Source organism: Thermobia domestica, chromosome 4 (genome assembly GCF_964235325.1).
Source record: "Thermobia domestica chromosome 4, izTheDome1.hap1.1, whole genome shotgun sequence".
NCBI classification, from domain to species: domain Eukaryota; kingdom Metazoa; phylum Arthropoda; class Insecta; order Zygentoma; family Lepismatidae; genus Thermobia; species Thermobia domestica.
In genome coordinates this window covers 325,132,371-325,156,750 of record NC_137457.1, presented here as the reverse complement: position 1 = coordinate 325,156,750, position 24,380 = coordinate 325,132,371, and the positions used below count along the sequence as shown (strand labels likewise).

Sequence of the window (24,380 nt, the reverse complement as noted above, 5' to 3'; positions counted from 1 at the left end):
ATCTGTTTTGTCCTATGTAATGATTTTGTATTTGTACACGTATTCTTAATCTGTACCATAGAGGCATCTAGTTATAAATAAATGTATAACTTTCACTGACGCTTTTTGAGAAAATATTACCATAAAGATATTATCTTCCCCTAAATGTAAATCGAGTTGCACTTTGACCTGTAAACGCTGTAACTTTAGCCAGTATAATTGGGCCTCGAAAGTAGAGCACACCAGAGATTGCAACTACACTTATAAAATACCATTTTTGAGCATATTAGTTGTCTCTTTTGTCCAAAAAATGAATTTTATGTACTGATTTTGAATTAGTATACATATTCTTAATCTTCACCATAAAGACCACTAGTTTGAGAGAAATATTCGGACAATATTTCGTGAGTAGAAAAAGTCACTTTTGATCAAATATTATAATTCATATTTTAAATCGGGCAGTATTGAGCAAAATGGAAATAAAAACTACCTTCTCTTCGTAGTAAATCATGCATAAAATGTAATAGTGTCTAAACACTTTTCTATCCGCAACTCATTTGGCAACATCCCATGTGTCGCAATGTGCTCTGCCATCTAGTGAGAAAGTTTTACCCTGAAGGTGACTAGCGATCCAGCTTAACTATGAAGTTTATCGTAATTTTTTACGACAAACTGACGTTCCGAGATAACTCCTACTTTCAACAACTTACTATCTTCGGCACACTTCGAGCGAATATTTAGCGTAGTGCATGCACCCTTAAAAGCGAGCTCACAGTTACCATGGAACAATATCTTTCTACTGATTTGTCCCCTTTCCTTTCTCTTGATGGTACTCAAATCGGATGTATGCAATTAACCTCCATGCTCTGCCTTAACTGCAGCGAAACACATTGCACATTGTGGGCCAACCTGTACAACCGGAGTCATTTTACGAAATGGTTACTTGAGACGTTGTCTTTGAGAACATCGTGATACCACAATCGTTTTTATACGAGAGCATATGTTTAAATAGGAATGAACGAGTTTTTCCCACGTTAAATGAAGATAAATATTTTTCAACTGGAAATAGTTTAAATGATAATAAACGTCATTCAGACAACCGAGAGTTACTTCAATGTTATTCTTTTTAGATTTTCCAGAAAGTATAACCAAAAAGCAATGTAATTAAAACAAGAAATTCGAACGGATTAAGATATGTGATTTAAAATCATTCGTCTCAGTCAGTAAATTATTTTTTCTTGAAACAACGGAATCCCACGTACCACTTCTCTTCGGAGAGAAAAATAAGAAATGTCGTTTGTCACAAATAATCTTTTAAGATACGTATGTAGAAAAAGTTTCTTATCATCTTCTTCTTTCTTTCTTTTTACTGAGTTTCACTTTTTAAAATGAACCCTGTAGCAATAAACTTACACCACTATGATTTCAAAGTTTATTAGCATTATATGGCTACTTCTTTATATAGATTACCATTCCAAATATCCGTTCTCCCTACGAATTTACCCTGTTGTCTTATGATATAATTGAACAGAAATCTGTACTAATTTGCCTATTTTATTACTTTAAAAAAAAATCTACGCATATTCTTTAAGGAAGTATACCTTTCAATACTTTCCCAGCGGATATTTTCTCCGATAATGCTAAGAACAATATATTTCGTGATTTATTCTTTTAATTTTTACTGAAGTTTCACTGATAATTGAAAGCCGATAGTACTGTTCACAAGAATGTGCATCTGAGAAAGGTTTTGGAATTTTAATTTTTCCGTAAGAAGGAATTTTATACTCAAACCATGTTAATCTCTGCCTGTATGGATTACAATTTTTTCGTATACGTGACACTCCTCGGCAGGTAGTTTTCAACATTACACGACATTGTACTTGAATTCCTATATGCTTACGGTAAATTTGTAAAGTGATATTGTAGAAAAAATATTTAAATAAACTTTATTCTCATTCATATACTTCACAATTTTCTTATTAATGAACAATTATTCTTAAAACATTTGCTCCAAACTTAGAAGCCCAAACAAATTTGAAAACGAACTAGACCTTTTGAAATAATATTTTGGATCGCAGATATATCCAACAATTAAGAACAGAGTTGAAATTAACTTTCTCGTGAGACTTGTTTCGACCCTTTCAAAATACGTTTACAGATACATATACAGATAATTGATAAAGCATTTCAAGCAACAGAAAACAATGATAATTTTTGATTACTTAGAGAGAAAAAGAGTATGTGTGACAAATAAAACTAATCATCCTAAAATTCCTTTAACATTGTGTACTAAAGAAAATAAAATAGTATATACATTTGTATGTGAATATGAAAAATTGTATCTTGATATTGCATTTTGTGACAAAACAATCTAGTTTATTTTAGACATAAAGATATAGTGTTAATCTTTATGAATCAACAAATGCGCATCTAAACTTCCCTTATAACGAAATCGTTTACCACATATATTACAAGTATATGGTCTGTCGTGTGTATGGGTTACCAAATGAGTTTCTAAACAAGCTTTGCTTTCAAAAGTCTTGCTACAGTGATAGCAAGGAAATGCCTTTTTACTTTTATGTGTTAACAAATGATCTTTTAAACTATATTTTCGGCGATACGAGACACCACATATTTCACAAGAAAATGGTTTTTCATTTCTGTGAAGTTGAAAATGAGATACCAAAGAACCTTTCTGCACAAAAGTCATACCACATTCTTCACACGAGTACGATCTCTCACGCTTGTGAGTTTGAATGTGTTTTTGTAAGTAACTCCTATTATGAAAGGATTTATTGCATTCCTCGCATGTATATATATTAACTTCTTTACGGCTATGAAGAAGCATGTGAGCCCTCAACTGAGGTTTCTGACGGAATGATTTACCACACTGGCTGCATGAATGCGGTTTCTCCCCTGTGTGCACTAACATGTGCAATTTTAATTGCCCATTTCTAGCAAAAGTTTTCATACATATATCACAAATATATGGTTTCACACCTGCATGAAGTAACATATGTGCTTTGAAGTTGCGCTTATGACGAAACGAAATATTACATTCTTGACATGAATATTGTTTGGCATCAATATGTATTAACATGTGCCTTTTCATATTAGTTCTATCCCGAAAGGAAGCTCCACATTTCTCACAGCAATACGGCTTTTCAACTGTATGTATTGACCGTATATGCCTTATCAATGGAGTTTTCCGAGGAAAGGATCGACCACAAGTATCACACGAATATGTTTGTCCTTCAATTTTATTTATTACTAAGTGTAAATTCGGATAATCTCTCCTACGAAAACTTATCCTCTGTTCTTCATTTGAGCATGCATTTTTGTCTGAACTAACTAAAATGCTGGATTCTAAAAGAACATAATCATGAGTAAGTTTGCTTCTCCCACCAGTTTGCCTGTAAAAGAAGAAAAAAAAGGACGTACAGTATAATTAATACAACGGAAGTGAATGCTGATTTTGAAGTTCCACAAATCTTATAAAGAAGCCATCACTCTGAATATCCAAATTATTTTGATATAGGCAAACTCTCCTTAAAGAAAAAAGTAAAAACATACATCTTTGAAAGTTTAAGCTTCCATAATATCAATTCAGAATCTGTGAAATAAACAGGCAAGTAGTTAAAATGTATTGTAACTATTAGGGCAACCCTAACATTCACGTCAAACATGAAACAAATTAATATTATGTTAATAATAAATATCAGTGTTTATTTCACGCATTTCGCCCTACACTCCTACGTAAAACCCAAAGTTATTCCTAAGAAGCATAGAATAATCTCGAGGATAGTGGAATACTGCAGTATCTCTTAATGGTGCATCACAGGTGGAGGTTACAGGACAATTTCAATTTTAATCAGATATTTGTTTAGAGTACGGCTTCATTCACTATTCATTCATTTGATCATTAATTATCTTAACGTTTGTCAACTGCACTCTCAGCTGTACTGAAAGTATTGGAAGTTTTTGTTTTATTACTTTATGAATCAAACAAGACTATGGTTAGTGGACACCTTCTTGTGTATGAAATGGGTGTGCACCATCTCAACCTGCTTAAAGTTTTTTTCATAGTTCTGTTTATAGTTTTTGATTTGTTGTAGAAAAGGTTTTAAGTTACATACCTATGTATACATCAGAAGAGCGAAAAAGAAATGTACATCACATTAAAAAATATACTATTTTGCTACATTTTAAATAAGTTTCTTATATGCGCATTTCATTAAGTTTTTGTGTCGTCTGTTGATTCGGCAACCATGGATTTGTGTCGACGAGAATGGAAGTTTAATGCGACTCCTTTTCTTGACCACATCAGGTTTACGCTGATAATTTGGTAAACACAGGGTTGCTGAGGAAGTACAGCTACTTCTTCCTGCAATTATTCCGTGGTGGTCCTGTATGAATCGCATGCATTTCTTCGTTATTTATTATAGAAACTTTTAATCAGTAGTTAACCTTCTTTAAATTCGTTGCGACTTCACTCCTCGAAAGAGTCAAAACAAGAGGAAGAACGGAATATATGTATGAAGACGAAAGTTGTGGAAAAGACACCTGTTCTAACTCCAGTGATTCTCTACTTAGTTGATAAATATATAGGTGAACTTGCCGGTAGAAAGTCTATCCCTCCGAGTGGTTTCGAGCTTTTCGATCTTGTAATTATCGAAGTAATTAAGTACATTGCTGGAGAGTTTCCACGTATAATTAAACAAAGAGATAATACACTATTGATAGAGACGATCAATGAAAAAAAAAAGCTGAGAAGCTATCTAAATAAAACAGGATTGAATCACTTCACGTCACCGTAGGATCCCACCGTCTACTACATGTTAACTGTGAAGTAATTTCATATTCGTATCTGCCTGAGTGCCCCTAGTGAAGAGATTGAACTTAAGCTATCGGATTACCATGTAGAAGTATGTTCCACTCCTCAACACATGAAACAATTCGGATTGTTGTGAAACGGAACCTGAGAAACTCACACAGAAACTGAAACAAAATTCTACCAAAAGGCAAAGAAAGACACAACAAACCGTCCTCAAAGAATAGTAACAGCTCAGAAAAATAAATCCCACAGACCTTCCATATACCGCAAACATCAAAATTCTAAAACCATCACACCTCGAAACATGCTGAAAAAAAAAAAAAAAAGGAATGCGAGGGAGAAATTCTATAACCACCAGTCTCATCACTACACAGGAGAGGACTGGATAGTCTGATGTATGTTATTACATTAGACTTGGTAACAAAACATTTCTCCAGCGCAAATATACAGCCACAGGGGAACCGGTCGTAACCGTAAACTCAGACAGAAGCGAGCCCTAAGAAACCTTTATACGAAACCAGAACTTAATCCCATCGTGAAAAATCCTAGGCACAAAACAAGGACTTGAAACATGAAAACTTGCCAAAAATCATAGGTGTGTAGGATCTCACCATGGAAACAAACAAATCCCGATCAAATTACCGGGATGTACCAAGATAAAAGACAATGCTGTCTTCTAGAGACAAATATACACTACAAAGCCAAAAAGAATCTCTGAGAGAGGATTCGGAAAAAAAGGAAAGAGAAAAAAACGGAAGGAAAAGGAAAGATAAAGAAAAGAATTAGTAGAAGAAATAAATAGAAAAAGGAAAACACCAAACGAGGAACAACCAAGGAAATTGAAAACACATAATGTATAATAAAAATGAAGCTGGAACCCATGAAAAAAAACGAAAAGTCAAACATCCCAACTAGAAACCACAAAAAGAGATCGAAACAAACCACAAATAAGGCTTTAATGCAGACCGGAAGACCTGACCAAAAGATCAAACAAACAAGAATTAAAACAACTGAAACAACGATAATAAAAGAAAAAAATACCATGGAACGAAAGACGAAACAATAAAGAAAACGGAAAGAACAGAAACAATTACCATATTTATAGTGAGACAACTAGGCGTGTCTCAACATCCCAACTCAAGTCAAACATCCCAACTAGAAACCACAAAAAGAGATCGAAACAAACCACAAATAAGGCTTTAATGCAGACCGGAAGACCTGACCAAAAGATCAAACAAACAAGAATTAAAACAACTGAAACAACGATAATAAAAGAAAAAAATACCATGGAACGAAAGACGAAACAATAAAGAAAACGGAAAGAACAGAAACAATTACCATATTTATAGTGAGACAACTAGGCGTGTGGCCACATCGACATTAGCCAGAATATTTAACAAATAACAAGAAGAATAACAACAATAATAATAATAACGAAAAATAGAGAAGGAGAAAGGGAAAGAAAAAAGGACAATATACAGGGGAAACCTGAGGCCTCCCTCTGATTTTATATACATCACACACACACACACACACACACATATATATATATATATATATATATATATATATATATATATATATAAACTCTTTGTACACAAACGCTGGTAAAAAGGAGAAACCGAGCTCTAGTGAGCAAAGGAAAACAGTGCTAAGTGTAAACGGAGGAGCCGGACTCTATGTCCCTCCTGCACACTTGAATATAAAGAGTCAAATGAACTGCTTCTAACTCAAGTCTCTAATTCTGACTTTCAGTTATTCTACCATCCCGGGATGTGTAACAGCTGGATATAATCGACTTCACATGCGCCACTACACATACTTGGTTGAAGTGTCACAATTTCGGACATACAACGTCATGTAATGAGATGCTATTTTTCAATTCGTGGTGATTAGAATGAGGGATAGGGTGCAGGGGAGTATACAGCACGAAGTCTTACAGCGATAGCCGTGAGGATGATTCTTCTGCTTCGTACAGTTATTTTACAGCCTATTAGAAGAAGAAGGAATCAGCACAAATGGTATTTGAAAGAATTTCCGCCCAGATCCGAAACGTAGCACAGAGAAGAATCTAACACCGTTCTGAATTCTATTCCTATACGTAGTAGCTAGTTTCCGTAGGTCTGTTTCAACCGAGACGAATGATCCGAAAGTAGTAACTTTCATTACATTCTTTTATATCAGGAACGATAATGACTATTAGAAATATACTGCAGAATTATTCCAGAATTATTACTATTGGGAGAAGAGAACCTGTAATTTAGCTGAACACAACGAAACTTTAGTAGATCACCTTAAGAAAACTGAAGATTTTCTCATTGATTTGCTGCTCGCGCCTATAGAGAATTAAGGAATTACCCAGAAAAAGTAAATTTTATTACAGTATTTCATACCAACGACATTAAAGAGTATTATATTATTACAGAAATACTCGAATTTCACTACAGTGAAACCTCTGAATAACAGACACGAATGCACAGTGGGCCAGGAAGCCCGAAAACCTGGCCAAAACCCCAAAAATGAAAGCTTATGGAAGGGTCTATCACCTAACGCATGAAGCCAAAAAACAGCAGCTCCTGCGCTTTGTGGAAGATGAAATATCAAGTGGAGATATGGTATGTAGTGCTGGCCAAAACATAGTAGTCGCCGTTTGCTATCAGATGTTCCGGAAGCTCTACAGATAAAATCACGAGTACGGTACAGTAGAGGAAAAGTATGCGGACTTGCTGGATAGTGATATTAATCTGAGTGATAGTGAACCACAACCATCGACCTCGGCGAAATTCGCACGCCCATTGGCAGATCTTCCAGAAAGCAGTGAAAGATCAAAGAGTAAGACTGAGGCAATTCGGTGAGCCGAGTGTGAAACCAAAATTGCTTACGCAGCCGCGATCAAGTACAGAGAGCAAAGTGAACTTGATAAGTCAAAAACACTAGAAAAAATCGAGGCAAGTTCTACTAGTGCGACCAAGATTAGGAAGTTCTGGTCACACTTTGAAAAACACTCTGCAACGTTATACGATTCAGATAAAGCTCTATTATTATTTCTGGAAACCAATCTAACGTCAGTACTAAATTCGTAGGTGAAGCGAAAAAACTTGGCCATGATACTTAACCTGCCTATAATCATTTACGGGACGAAAAGAAGTGCTACCCAGAGGTCATACAAGTGAGTCAATCGTTGTCGGAAGTGCCACTTCAGTATCTACTAGATCACACTGTGTAAAGGCTTTCGCAGTTTCAAGAGTCAGTCTTGGAGAGTATACCACGGAAGTATCGTATGTGTCAGCAAGTGAGGCTGTGATCGGTCTAGTGGTCAGGCCCAATGGAAGCAGTCAGCCAATGAAGCTGGGTTTCAGCATTCAGACATTTTCTTCATTTCATGTGTGCCATTGCAGCTGTTCTTTGAGAAGAAAGGTGAAAGAGTTGTAGTATGGCAGAATCCCCACCCACCATCACCAAGATTCTGCCGTCCAGTTCGGCTCCAATTTAAGAAAGAAACCAAGGACATGGCACGAGAAGAGGTGCAGCGCGTACAAGAACAAATATATGACTTAACACCAAGTGAGGTGTTCGTTGAAGATATGGCATTTCAAGTCAAACACAACCTCCATTTGACGATGGTAGACGGCAAAGTCTGCAACGCTATCATGCACACAAAATCTGTACAAACGTGTAATGTATGCGGGACAAACTTAAGGATATGAACACCTACAAGAAGACCTCCATGAAGAAACCTGAAATCAGGCAACACGTTTTAAAAAAGAATTAATACAGGAAATAGGTGCGGTACCAAAACACAATTTATAAAGACAATTCGCACAGGAAAGGCAGACTATTGTGTGATAATAATTCGTTATATATTCGTATACTGCAAAATATAATGCCTGTATTATCATTTTCTTAAGTACATGATCACCTATACTAAAAGTAAAAATAGCTTAATAAGAGCATAGAATGGAACTAATTTGAGTGATTGCTAGCCTTTCGCTTCACTAACGTCGCACGTAACTAAATGTAACGAACCTACAAATTATACGCACAAAACAGCACTATCTTTTTAATTGTATCAATTCATGAAGAATGATATGCCAAAGACGTTTGGATATTTTCCTACATGGCAGGGAAAAGCCGAAGGGAAGTTTTTTCATTTGTTTTAAATTCTCAGAACCTTTCCAAAAGATGCGTTGGAGTCCATCTAACCGGCTAAACTCTTTTATTTAGCGAAAAATGGATGCTTTTTCCTCTAGAAGGTTAATAAAGTTTATTAGCAAGTGTTCTCGGAGAATCCTCAGTACGGTTGCAGAAGAAACATGTGTCTGTGTTTGTGTATCGGCGCGGTATCTTCGTTGGCGGAATAGATGATAAGGCATGTTATTGGGGATGCGTATGTTTATTGGCTCAACCTCAATTAAAAAGAATATCCTCTTAGAGAAAGTGTAAAAGGAAACCGGGAAGATTCCAAACCAAACTTGTTGTAATACCATACGTAAAGAAAAATTTTGCTTTTCCAAAAAGGTAAAAGAGGCTCGTTGAAAATGCTATAATGTTATTGTAAAATAAACAATGTTCATATTGTTATATATGGAAGTGTCGGGAAAGATGCAAGGCCCAGAGGAAAACAGGCTAAAATTGTTAGAAGAGGGAAGATGTTTCGCATATAATTTTTGGCCATACGACTGACACTTCATGAGTGTTATTGCTCATTGAAGATTTTCTTCGATCTCAACCAGAAAGCAGTTTATTGTAAGCAGAAACAAATAATAATTTGAAGTTCAGCTTGAAGTTGTTCTGTATGAAGGTTTCCCAGGTCTAGACTTATGATAGACACACTTGTCTGATAAAGATATTTTTTCTACTGTAAGAGCCTATATCGCAGACCGAGAATAATTCCTGCCCATCATGAAGTTATTCAAAGATTTGTAGAGAAAAAAAAATATCACCGTGTCCGTATCTGTAAAAGTGAGGGGTTTGTTCCGTAAGAGAACATATAATTTTGCCGGGACAAAAAGATCTATCTGTATTATAGAGGTGTCCAATAAGGGAGGTTTCACTGTATTAAGAGAATGGAGCCTCTAAGATAAGCTGAACGCAACATAACTTCTTAAGATAGGGCTCCAAAAGACAAGCGACGCATTTCTCACTCATCTGCCATTCTATTCCCAGAAAAGAAAGTGCTCTAAGCTACGTGAAATGGAGGAAAATTACACGTCTGATTGTACGATTGGATTCAGGCTTGTTGGTTCAACCCACGAAATGTAGTCACGTAACATTAATACTATTGTTTTCCACAAGACAGTTGCGCATTTCTCTATATCCCAGGGCTTTGCACCAGCCTTCACTTTGAAAAAGAGATTCTATTTTATATTGCTAACCTTTTGATACTTGTTTTCTCGCCCTCTAGTTTTTTTATATGAGTTATCTTTTCAAGGAATGTCCTAAAAAGCTCGTTCTTCCTTTTTTCTAATTATCTACAGTATTTCCTTTGCTAACATCTCATAAATGCCTAGTGCTCAACAGACCACTTCAATCTTCATTATGCCAACACTTCCAACACTTACGGACGTCTCCCATTACACTTCAGGAACATGTATTTTGCAATCACACTGCTTTACGTTTTTTGCAATTTAAAAATTGTAAAGATTATCAAAGGTAACGTAAGTGAATATTAGGTTTTAGTTATTCAAAAGGCTTAATTAAAAATAACTTAATAGAGGAAATAAGCATAAGACTGCGTTTTAGTTGAGTGGTTAATAAGAGGACAGAAAACACCTAAAAATTTTCAAAGTGAGAAAGTGATTATTCCAACAATATCAAAGATACACAATGGAAGAAAAAAGGTGTTATCGACCTACGTTCTTACAGTTGTGTTTAAATTATCTTATTAAATCATCAGCATACATACAAATATGGAAAATCCATAATGTTAATAAAGAACCGTTATTTCTGAAAACAAGAATATAAGGGTCAAGGGTGGTTGTAAAAAGCAAGCAAATTTACTTACCGTTGATCTATAGGACGACTATCAATTTCTCTCAAGTCATTCTCGTATTCACTTATAGCTTTTTCCTCATCACTAAGATTGTTAGACTGTTCATTCGACTGCACTGTAGCACGTATATCACTTCCATCTGCCTTTAAGGAGTTCACATTGTTATGAGAAGATTCGCCATTCGCTTTTAGATCAGATGCTGATACATGTTCGATGAAGTATATTCTATTCAATTTTGAATCTTGTATTATATCATCTTCATCACTCTCTACTTCGATTTTACACTTGGGCTCCAATTTTTCTGTTACCATCATGTCATCGTACTCTCCCATTTCATCTTCCGCAGAAATTTCACGTTCCAAGTGAGAGATGGAACATGTAGTAGTAGGATCATTATACACCAGATCATTTGCACTAATATTATTTAATTCAATATCAGAGCATTCAGTAGAGTCGTGTTCTGGCTTTATTTCAGCTTTTACGTTAACATAGTTTGAATCATCAATAGACATTCTGCATACCAATATAACATTAATTAAACTTGAACTCAAGACATTCAGCGTTCAATTTTCCTTGGATACATCTGAATCTGTAAAAGTTAACAAAAAAGTAATTGTAACAGTTGTTATATTGTACGAAACAATAGTCATTAATTGTAAAATATTCAGTCCAAATTAATTTGCATTATTACATTTTAGTTATATAAATAACATTGCATTCCTAAATTTATACTCGAAATACTACAAATATATTAACATAAATTGATATTACACTCAATGAAAACATATTAAGGTCTGCACTGAGGAATTTCACTTCCCTACTAAAATAACAAAAATAACACTGTTTTACGTTTCAGTCACACTTTATAGTTTCCTATATTCTTATTGTTTATTTGTCCTTGGTAAACAGTTACTATTCTCGTTCACTATATTTATTTTAGGGTTATAGTTGTGATACCTGATGTAGCATTTATAGTTTAGTGTCATTCTCTTTTTGGAATAATGTTTATTTTGCAAGTAGACACTTTAGAGTAGAAATGACGATATGACGAATGTACGATATGACGATACATAGAATTGAATAGATACGTCTATTTAACATTTCGGGAAGAGTAAATCAAAGAATACCAAAAACACTTACATTACAAAAACCAATTTTGAAATGAAGGACGTTTTCTCAAAATCTTTAAAGTAGAGTGCTAGCGAAGGATATAGGAGGCATGGCGATAGTAGTAGATTAAATTTGTTGCTTCATAGATCATTAAAATATAAGCTATGAATTTCGATTAAGAATCCAAGGAAATATCTGGAATCGATGATTTGTGTCACTGTATGCTTGAGAAACAAAAGAAAACTTATTGTCTTCCTACATTTCAATTTATTTCACTAATTATTATGTTTCCGACGGTTATGCAGATTACAATATACTCCCAGCTGAAGTAAAAGAAATCTATTTGATTCTATCTTGTGTCAAGACTGGCCATTCTAGAATATTAGTCATCTCCGTTCTGTATGTAATTTTCCAATTTACGTCGGGTTCACCTAAAGATAAATTTTTGTCTTATCGATTGGCTATTATACTCTCCGAAGTACCAATGGGAAAAGTATCCCGCGCATCTATGACATTTCGAGAGCCAGTCTGTATAGTAATGGATCAGGCGTTAACGTGACGTTAAGCTTTGAATAGTTTACACCAATTTTCATTATTCTAACCTTCTCCGAACAAAATATTTTCATCAAAACGTTCATTCAAAATAAAAATAAAAATCCTTAACTGCTTTCTTTCTCTGCACATCAGTAACACTTCTCATGTGAAAAGCAACGGGCGATATTATGATTCATCTTTCAATTAGTTACACATTGTTGCAATGACAGAAGATTCTTGCAAAAGCAGTAACAGCTTTCTTTTCAGCTTATTTATTTAATTGCTTTTTCTGCTTTACTTCGTTCTTCTGGAAATATATGTGAACCTGTGACTCACATCAAAGGATTGATCGGGTATTGATTGGCTACCATCTATTGTAATTATCAATTTCAGCGAAATGCGACATAGAAAGTGTGCTGCTGGTTGTAAACTACCTTGATCTCTTGGTTAGTTATTAATCATAACTTATAAGGACAGAAAGCTCAACCAGCTTTCATTACATATTTTATTAATTCCTGTGTACTAAAGCATTGAAGTGAACGATGAACTTTCTTTGTTTCATAGCTACAAAGAACTAACGTATATTACGCTGATTCATCTTTTTACTCTCTTTTATGTAACTCCTTTAATACCACGTTATAACTATGAATAAACTGAGAGATTACTAATAGCTTCCTCTTTCTCGTACACTTTACCTTCAATCCATGGCGGTTTTTGGACAAAGCAGTCATCCATCAAGCCAATGAATCTTTCAAACATCAAACTCCATCCTTTTTGTCCACTTTACTCTCAATCTATGGCGGTTTTTGGACGAAGCAGACACCTACCTAGCCAATGAATCTTTCAAACACCTTCGTCTACATCCGTTCGGGAAAGACTTCCAGTAATTATTCGGATATCTCTGTAGAAGCTAGGACCTGTCAATTTGTGTCTTGGAAAATACATTTCTTAGCTTGTCAACAAAATCTTCGGTACTTGGAGACAACTAAATTTAGCGTCGCCGAAAAATACATGACAAAGTTAATTTCCTGCATAACCTGAATCTTTTATCCTTCCTTAACCAACACTGTTTCTTTCAAAGAATTTTACCTACCGTTCTCATTTTATGTGTACAAAAATTCTACATTTGCAGCACAAAAATTCCGAGAGACATCCTGTCTGACATTAGCACACGCTGTTGTGAGCGAAATCCACACAAATCATACTGACGGCTTATGGTTGCAAGAATTTCAATTCGAAAGAACTCTGTAATAACTGCAAGTATAAGCATACTCTTCACTTGTAATGAAAACAAATCAATTAAGGATACATTACATTGACATATAAGAGTTCTCTTTGCTTTTACGCTAATCGGTGATGTACAGTGGAGTTGAAAATTAATAGAAATAAGCAATTCGTTACTTCATAACATGATAAATTCTAAAAGAATCATAAAACGCCCTTTCTTTGAACTTTACCATTGTTTCCTTGTTGAATTTGTGTTTAGCACATTTTTAAATATCGTGGCTCAGTTATATGTGGACCTACAGCTTAAGTTTTGAGCCGAAGCATATGAGTTCTCAACGAAATTTGAACCAGTAATTCCTAATCCAAAGACGTGTATGCTAAGCTACATTGGCACGAGGGAACCTTACCACTGCTTCCCTGCTAGTTGTACACAAACAGTTGGTATGGTATTGTTTTAATACTTTGAAATACATTGATGATGTCCGATAATTCAATCTAGCGTATTGGATTAACGTATCATTTATTTCTACGGATCTTTCTTTTGCCATTTTTATATTTCCGTATTCTCATTCTTTATATATTGTGACTCCTTCGTTCTAAATATTTTATTATTACATAATAATCATCATATTAGTACTAACAGGCTGTTTGCTGTTGATATGTTCACACGAAAAGGATATTCGTCTAATCTGTTTGGATGTAGATGTTAGCTTCTTGAAAAAATTCTTGAATAATACTCCTTTCTCGTAAGATAACCTCTTACTAAGCTTCTGTAATATTACTGGAAATTTGTAATAACGTACTGTTCAAACAAAGTCATTTCTCTGAATTCTCTGGTATTTTCACTACTACTGCAATCTTTGCGAATATTGAATTTAACTCATTTTTCACGACATGTATTGAGAATGCTAGTACTCACTTTTCTGTATCTATCTGAATGCCAACTTTTCTGCCCCGTAATGTATATATGTGCAGCAATACTACTACTACCACTATTGCTAATAGAATAGAAATAAAATAGAAAAAGTCAACCTTTCAGTCCAGAAGAGTATATTTCTGCACACAGAAAAAAGGTAATATACCAACTCAAGCCTTTATAAGTCTTAATTTACTCAGTACACTTTGAAGGAGAACAGAACCTACTACAGAACGCATGTTATCAAAGAAACGTTATCCATACAACGGAAAGTGAAAAGTTTGATCACAGATCATATTATCTCTGATAATGCTGTTAAATTTGTTCGAATACCTTTTTTCTATTCGCCTTTTAGAATATTTGTTTCTTAGATTCGAAAAATTATTCCTTATTGGATTTTTAAAAATGATTATTCGTTAACCGAATAATTGAATAAATATTTGTTATCCGAATGATTAATCGAAAAAAATTTTCGAATCGATGGATTAACTTTTCTAAAACTCCAATAATTAATTTTTCGAATTGTGGCAGCAGTAATCTCTAATAAGTGCCCAACAAACTCGTGAATGTTCCGAAAGAAGATGTGGTAATCAATGTAATATGAACCTGTTATTAAAATCCGACTTTGGACCGAATTTTAAAGAATATATTCCATTAAGAGGATAAAACTTTTACTCATATTTCATGTAAACGGTGTACTCATTTAAGCTATTTTCTTAACGAAGATTATTTAAATTAAGAAATATAGAAATTATTTTTCTCTTAGACACTAGCCTTGCAGGTGAAATGAAAATGGCATCTTTGAGTTTTAGATCAAGAGGAAAATAACATCTTCATGTTTTACATACCACAACTATGCCGGCTGGCTAGAAGAGACGGTAATGATAAGAAATGAATAAAAATGGTGATATGAAAAAAGTGGAAGGAGACCGAAGAACCCCGAGAAGACCCACGGACACGGTGATTTTCCAACACAAAGCTCACTTGTCGCGAGTAGGGATCGATCCAAGATGCCCATACACCAGAGGTGAATGATCTACCATTGAGCCACCGCGGCCCTTTTAGGTCTCGAGATGATGATGAGAATGAATGAAACAATGGAATCAAGGTCAGTATGCTTGCAACCTCAGTATGTACAATTACTGACATCTTACAATGGCTATCATTATTAACTACGGAATTCGCTTTCACTCAATGATTTCAATTTTTTTTGGAAAACTTATTAACAATAAAAGAATTTCACTACACATTAACATAGTCTCTCACTCTGGAGATTTGTATTTCTGTATGTTCATCATGACGTATGCAGGGATAGCGAGAAGTGCAACGAGTATAACACCATCATATGTTAGCTTCTCTGGAAAAGATATCCTGTTTCGTGATACACCAGTGGCCACAACTGTTCTTCTCTGTGTAACATTCCGGCATACTGCAGGTGCTGTACGAATTAGTGTATTCTGAACACGAAACAATCTATATTGTATTTGTTATTGTAAGAGAAAGTTTACGCAAGGACACAGATAGTATTGCTTTGTATTAAAAGTAAAGCAATATGAGTGTGTGTGTGAATTCTAGGGAAACTTCCGTTTCATGCCGCATTTTCACTCCAATGAGTTTTTCCATTATCAGTCACTTGCCTTAATCACTCGTCACCGTACATATGATTAGCATGTACGATAACTGCTTAAAACTGCTAGAGAATAAACTTTCTAGTAAATATGTTAACATGTGAAAAATACTCTCTTATAGAAATAAAGGATCATTCATATAACATGCTGCACTTACGAGGCGTATTAGGACAAATTACAAACAAGTAAAAAAGATTCTTGACCTAATATTGCCATTACTTCATTATGCTAAGTGTAGGCTTAGTAATTACTAATTTAAATTGCATTAAAAAAAAAAATAAGCGTTTGTTTAAAGCACTGATTTCCTATAAGGAATTGTCCTAGTTTCTATAGGGAATCAAAACCATCGTAGTGTGTTCAAAGCTATTCTACAGGAATTGCACCCAACACCACGTAATTTAGAGTCTCGTTTTAAACGTGTTTCCTTCCTCCTTTTCTTTCAAAACCATGGCTTGCATACGGTATTTCCCATTTTCTTCTTTAACTTTTTGAAGATAACTGATAAAGGTGAAACTCTAAAGAAGAAAAGATTAAATAATTAGGAATTGCCAAAGTTAGCGTCGTAGTAATTCCGATATGAACTCGTATGTTTGGCTACCTTACAACAGTTTAACTATTTTAGATAAAGAAACAACTAAGTTCTGAGAGTGATGGTACGATATCAAATTAATTCCTTTAGTACCAAGCTTCTTGTTGTATTTATATCTTTGGACATTCCCCTATCAATGTATCCGTTCAGTTGGTTTTGAATTAAAATTCTTTTCAGGAACGAGGCTATGCGAGAAGAGACTTACTGATTAACGTGGAATCCGAGCTACATCAGTTCCCGCCGGGGATCGACTCCGTGTTTCGAAGTGGTACCTTCCAATACAAAGTAATAATCTTTAAGTCATAGTGCGTAGTTTAGTACATCACATTCTTTATAGAACAGAATATATTATTCATAGTTTTACATCCAATCTTTGACTGATACAGATTTAAAGTCACCTTACTAGATCTGAGAAGAACAAACAAAACTTGCCCAGAGAAGTAATCCTGCAGACCGATTATACGGATCCACACTGACATTTACGAAAAATATACTTGTTTCTCTCTGCATTTACTTTCTGTACCTTCAGCAATCATTTTTAAGGTGCGCACCTCCATTTCCCGTTTCAGATTCACTTGAAGCGGTATTGCGCAAAACATCAACGAACATGTGCTAGGTTGCTTCTAAAAAGCATGAATGCCATTTAACAGTCAAGGCAAGACAGAGGCTCGAGAGTGAGACCGTAAAGAGCAGGCGCGTCAGCGATGGTGGGCATACACAAACGAAGATTCTGAAAATCCACTGCTTTCACAATACAAAGATATGTGGTTGGTACCTTCACTTACTTTTACTTCAGTGCACTTGCTTTCCGTGGAGCAGATTCACTTTCAGAGGTCTTGCCCAAAAACAGCAACCGACCTGTCCTAGGTGGCCACTAAGAACCTTGAATGCAATCTAACCAAATTATGGCAGGAGCGGAGCAAGATGACACGCGCTGTAGGATGGTGTTGCGTACATACATAGCAGGCGCGTCAGCGATTGTGGGAAACCTCTGCTGCGAATACATGCATACTTGGTTCGACTTTCATTATTATATTTTTACGTAAATACACATATCACAGTTAAGTGCACACCATATTTTGAATATCGATACTACCACACTACTCTGTTAAAGTAGTATTTCATTTTTCAGTAAATTTTACAAATATGTGGATACGTATACTCAATCTGCACGGAAATAACAATAATGATAGCCATAACTGAGTATAGTTTTAAGAAGAAACAAACATGCCAAAGTCTTATGCACTGACATTTCGTGCTAAACATATAAATCTTAACCAGCGTGCAACATAAACCTTAACAGTTATGTGAAATGCTCGTGCAGAAGATACTTTATTTTCTTCTCTAATAACTTAATGAAGAAATAACGGAACTTTCTACCTTCGCGTCCCAATTGTGATTTGTAGTAATATACTCTGAAGGAAAATATACTATATCCGAAAGAAAACAGTTTGGAAACCAAACGAAAATTCGTTGGACGCTGTAAGTTCGCTAATACAAATGAATTGTTTACAATGTTACTGGAGTATTGGTCAATTGTCAGGATTACATAATATTACGACTTATTACCGAAACTTAATTTCTAATTTAGTTAGATATCTCTCGCCTTCATAAACAACTTCCATAGTTTTTCAAATAAATTATAAATTTTACCAGTTTCTAAAGCATTTTTCAGGTACAAATGTAGAAATAAATTGCGTAGCGACGCACAATTTAAATATCCTTTGAAAAAGGTTTCCAAACACGTCAATTTTTATACCATTATATCCGGGCTTGTGTGTACAAACATAAGACACATTTCTCTTTTCATACAACTCCTTTCCTATTCTTACATCGCACGTTCATAACTTCGACAATTTAGCGTTGGTGTACTTTCACATTCACTCAACGTAATCATACAACCCTGTACTTCTTGTATTCACAAATCACACTGGTCTTGCTCCAATCAACTCAACACGATTGAGCAACAGAAAAAATAGTTGCAAAATGGTATGTATAAAATGTGTATTATATATCACATTCATATGTATTGCTTACAATTTACTATCCTTCAATGTTATTCAATCGAAGACTTGTTAACTAATTATTTCCTCGTTATTACGTATTTTACAGCAGTCATCTTTATGTAGCTACTTAGATCATGCACTATTAAAATAATATTGCATAATTCTTCTGAAAATTAAGAAAAACAAACAATAAATAAATAGACCCAGTTTGTAAATCTAAAAAAAAAAAAAAGAAAATGACAGATATAAAAACAGTGGGTATGCTGGTTAACTCTCCATATGTACCAAAGAAGTGAAATAGTTTTGAAGAGTGGCGTACCGAGAATTTCATGAGGCAAGGGATCAAACACTAGCACCAGTACACTTTCATAACAAACGATCGTGTCACTCACTCACATACACATACACATTCACACTCTCTCTCACATATATATATATATATATATATATATATATATATATATATATATATATATATATATATACAGAGGTGCCCACAAGGGGGGGCTATGACGCAAACTGCGTCATTGAAATATTTGGGGGGGTTAAAAATCTATATAAATATGTTCGAGGGGGTGTAAAAATTAATCGAAAGGATTTCTTTTTTCATGGAAGATCACCTACAGATTGACAATTGAGGGGGGTGCGTCATGGACATGAGGGGGGTGGGCACCACTGATATATATATATATATATATATATATATATATATATATATATATATATATATATATATATATATAATATGTGTGTGTGTGTGTGTGTGTGTGTGTGTGTGTGTGTGTAGGCTGTTTCAAAAACAACACCGACAACGTTTAGGAGGTGATTCCTGACAGCAAGATAAGACAAAAAGTAGATGAGACCGGGGCTTGTTGTGACAAAAATCAGTTTTTATTTTTACTAAGACATCATTTTTATTAAATGTCAGAAAATTTTGTCTTAAAATAAAGTTTAGACATTAGGCTACTTCCATAATTTTTTCTGCATCTGTATTTTTCGTTGCAAGAACAATACAATAGAAAAAACAAACACAAATGTTTTGCCATAACATGCCCCTTGCTGGGGTAGGTTGTGACTTTGATCGGGTAAGTTGTGACAGAAAGAAATGTGCCAGATTTCGCTTATGTAATTTTAATATAAATTGTGTTAAACATAACGTAAAGGTAATGTATCCTAACAAAAATATTTTGCATAAATAAAGAAACTACTTCGAATTTTTCATTTGAATATTCTTTCTAAATTATCGTTATCGTACACAGTTAAATGCGCCAACAATACTTCCTTCCTAATACTCAGTTTTATAATAGAATCACAATTTCTTTCAGAAATGACTTATGATGCAAACCTTGACTACATAGACCCTCTATCATCGTCTGAGTTGCACTTGTGGCATACATAAATAGGATTACATTCTGTGCACGCTTCGTGTGACCACTGGTTACAGTCAAGACATTGAACCCACGACTCTCTGGGTTTGGAATTAGAAAATGGTTCCAGACACACAAAACAAAAACAATCCTCTTCACTATCATTTTTACGTTTTGAAATATTCACTCCCTTTTTTCATAGAGCTGTTCACAATATTACGGCTTATACCCTTCTTCAGAGACTTTTCATGTCTTGCTCCTGCTTCTGCTTCTAATGTTTCTTTAACTGGAGTATCAGTGAGTACAGCGGATACTCGTTTCTTCCTTCCTCGCTTAGATTCCCTGGGTCTATCTTTTGGTAAGGGACGAAGGGCGCTTGGACTAACATGATGAGGATTACTGTCATTTCTGGACTTTCGTCTTAAGGCACTTTTTGCATAGACGACAATTGTGGTTTTTCTTTACTTGTAGAAGGTCTATTGTCAACAGTCGATAAGGTTTCAGATTATTTACGATTTGTTGCTGGATAAGGCTGGTTTGTTTCCTTCACAGGTAAATCTGGGAGTTCTGAATTCACTTCTTGTGTAATGTTAGTTGGTCCTTATTCCTCATTATGACCTGAAAAGTTCGTTGAGGATGCTGTTGAAGTTGAGTGATGTGTTAGCGAAGTACATCCTAGTGCTAACTTTATAATGTGGTCATCATCTTTAATGTGACGATCAGTTACCTGTGGTGCCAAAAATTCATCATCTGTAAAAATGTCTCTATTCAAGGGGATATATACCAGTTATCCTGAATGCATTAGGGATATTAGATGGATTTACACCAAGAGGAAATGCCGTTTTAACAATAGCCGGAATGTCATAGATACTAAATGGACAACCAGGATTGTTTTCCATCCATGCATCCATTCCATTTGCAAGTAACTTTTTAAATGAAGAATATACTCCTCTGTCCAGTGGTTGCAGCTTATGGGGCGTGTGAGATGGGAATGACTGGAGAATAACACCATTTTTCTTGGCATAATTGATTACCTGCACTGAGATATGAGATTCATGGCTGTCAAACAACAATTGACACGATATTGAAGAAAACTGCCTGTATGTTTGACAAAATGCTCCATGAATTGCACAAACAGGTCTCCTGTCATCCAACCTGATGGGTTATTTCCTGCAGTACTTCCAGTAGGACCTTTACCATGATATCTCTTCTCCATGTAAATTAAGCTGAGTTCTAGGTTCTAATTACCTGCAACAAACTGCTCCTTGTAGAATCTGTACAGTGACTATCTATTAACCTCATATTGTGCTGCACTTTTCTTAAAGATCCCTTGTTTTCGTGGTATGCTCGTGCTGCATCTATGAACACTTCAATTGGTATCTGGCCTTTCTCTTTCTCTTATATGTTCGTACCATCTGCAACGGGAAAAAATGAAGCAAACATTAAAATGCAAATTCAAATTGCTGCAAACTACATGCAAAAGGATGTTGTTATTGTTGTTAATGATGATGTGGTGTTCTGTCCAAAGGCCAGTTTTTTATTCCATGCGGTGGGGATGACGTCCTAAGGTGGGATCCGAACAATTTGTGTCTCCACCGGGAATCGAACCCGGGATCCCTTGAGTACACTCATCCACAAGAGACATATGCAAAAGAAACCAGTCTAAATCTGCAAATATTGATGCATATACAATGAACAGTGTGCTAATGATTTTATGCGTTAGAAATCGGAAATTTCTTCCCAATACTAATAACGTATCCACTTCCTAACAAAACATTAATAATATCCCTTATGTAAAATTAATAAAATTAAATAGACAATAAACTTCCATTGTCTGGTTTTCTGAGGGGTCAGTTGTGACATTTGTCACAACTAGCCCCAATGGGTATTTTTTTGCTTTTATTGGCAATTCAGTATTTCAGTTTTACTTTACCAACAAATAAAACAGTTTACATGCGTATTATAGTTGCTTAAGTTTTTAGAAAATACCATTAATATTTACAACTATTTCATATTGAAGAAAACAGAAATCAAACTTACCTTGAAGAATAGATCAAGACCTTCGCAAAACCAATTTTTTTCTTTGCTCTGGCTTGGCGCGACTCACACTAATGGGAAACAATAGTCTGTGAATTCGTGACTATAGCCGTCAATCAGCGTCGCCCGGTCGTGAATATTGTTTGCACTTTTAATAGAAACATAATTGTCACAACTTGCCCCTGTCACAACAAGCCCCGGTCTCTTCTATAGACCCACCTGGGTGCACAAATGATTCCTTTCGGAGTTACAGGTTGCCGAAAACTTGAAAGAAAAGAACTTTAAAGGTCGATAGCTCCAACACTATGGGGCCTACCTAACTCGGGTCAAGATTTCACTTAAGAACTATTATGAGCCAAATCAAAATATCCATGTTTCAGAATCCTTTGGTTCTTCCGCAGCAAGTTTCAAAGAGGTAGTTGATGAGTACTTCAAATTACAAGCAGGTAGCCAAACTGCCTCGATAAAACTTGTTGCAAAAGTATCACAGGATTCTGAAACATGGATATTTGGATAGGGCACATACTAGCTGTTAAGTGAAAATTTCGATAGGCCCCATAGTATTGGAGCTATGGAACTTTAACACTGTAACCATAATATAACTCCCGAAACGATAACTGCAATACCTGTACACGGTCTGTGAGACCGGTACATCGATTTTTATTTCTAAACCATACATTTTTACAACTTAAGCGACAGAAAACCACAAAATCTTTACGTTATTCCTTCTAGAAATATATAAACTTACTTTATGAATGAACATCTTCAGTATACATTGTTTTTAACTAGCAAGTATACATGAAATATTATAACTTGCAAGTAGTTTACGAAAGTATGTACAAATGCAATAAAAATATTTACAGATGTATTTTAAGAACCTTTATTAATTATAAAGGCATTTATTCCTAAGTTATGCGTCCGCTTTCGCCACGCTTTTTCTCTGTCATCTGGTTTCCACATTTTCTGCAATTTGTTATTAGGTTCATTAATCCGTGCTCTTCACAAAATTTTTAAAAGATTTTGCTCGTTATCAACGTATTGCTTCACAAATGTTCAAACTGTTACTTCATTGCCCTTGTACATTTGCCATGTTGATAAAATAAATGCTAGTTACTTTCCCACAATGCAACTGTTTAGTTAGCTTGCGCCAAATAGTTCCCTCCGCTCGCGGTATAGTCCCGTGTTTATAACCGCTTATATATAACAAACAAACATATTTTTCGAGACCCTTATATATTATCAAGCACACAAACGATCAAATTATCCATATCTTTCCTGTGAATTTTAAAAATTTTGCTGGAAACGGACGCCCAACTTTGGAACTTAACCCATTATAAAACCATTACGAAAAGGTACAAACGAAACCAAATATTGAACTTCTATTTTTTGTCTTCAACTGCTTAGGCGGTTTTTCGTACTGCATTCAAGTACGGTCTATTGCAAACACTTTTTGAGAACATTGACAGAACAGTTCATGATTTGATTTCAAACCTGCTCTCAGAAGTAGCAAACCTATAACCGCATTGATTTCAACACTTTCTATTTCTCGATAGATTGTTTTGTATGGTGGATCAGTTAAGGCATTTCTTACTGACGCGTGCTTCGAATTAGTGTTCGCAATATCGTCAACTATTGTAAATTCATATATAAATCTGCTATCTCTAACTGAACCTTTTAACTTGTATTTGGCAGTTCCAAATGTCTCGAGAAAAGCATATGCACATTCTAAAATAATAAACTGTACATTACTATAATAAAACTAGTCGAAATAGCGTATATGGCGTACAATGTAATCTGCGGTACCAAAGACCGGCGTGAAAGTGACGTATACTGTAATATCCTATCTGAGACCAGAAGTGTTTCGAAAAGTAAACTGTAATAATCGAGTCGCCCAATCAAACTTGATCATAACAAGATTGTTGTGAAGTGGGATAAAGCACGGGCGTCATTTAGAGAGGGCAGGAGGGGGCAATTGCTCCCCCAAGAGTTTGAGGACCTATACTTTAATCGATCATCTAGTAATATACTAGTACAAAACGTAAAACTTTTATGTCGGTGGTGTTCTTGCCCCGCCCCCCAAGCGAAGTCTGAAACGACGCCCCTGGGATAAAGGAAAAGAAGCTACTGAGACGTAGTAGAAGCTCGGTTAATCAGGGCTACC

The 24,380-nt window shown here is 35.1% G+C and overlaps 1 protein-coding gene across 6 annotated transcripts; it reads right to left on the bottom strand.

Moving 5' to 3' along the window:
* Window positions 1-1,908: 1,908 nt before the first annotated feature.
* Window positions 1,909-18,871, bottom strand: LOC145684422 (uncharacterized). 6 transcript variants are annotated; one of them, XM_081756777.1, is made up of 3 exons: window positions 18,847-18,871; window positions 10,818-11,394; window positions 1,909-3,392 (listed from the first exon to the last, which is right to left on the bottom strand). In XM_081756777.1, the coding sequence occupies exons 2-3, from the start codon at window positions 11,315-11,317 to the stop codon at window positions 2,381-2,383; spliced, it is 1,512 nt and encodes a 503-aa protein (XP_081612903.1). In that variant the 5' UTR covers window positions 11,318-11,394; window positions 18,847-18,871; the 3' UTR covers window positions 1,909-2,380. The 6 variants fall into 6 exon arrangements, with proteins under 6 accessions (XP_081612903.1, XP_081612897.1, XP_081612898.1 ...); XM_081756771.1 differs by lacking the exon at window positions 18,847-18,871 and adding an exon at window positions 18,463-18,742; XM_081756772.1 differs by lacking the exon at window positions 18,847-18,871 and adding an exon at window positions 18,520-18,742.
* Between the last annotated feature and the right edge of the window lie 5,509 nt (window positions 18,872-24,380).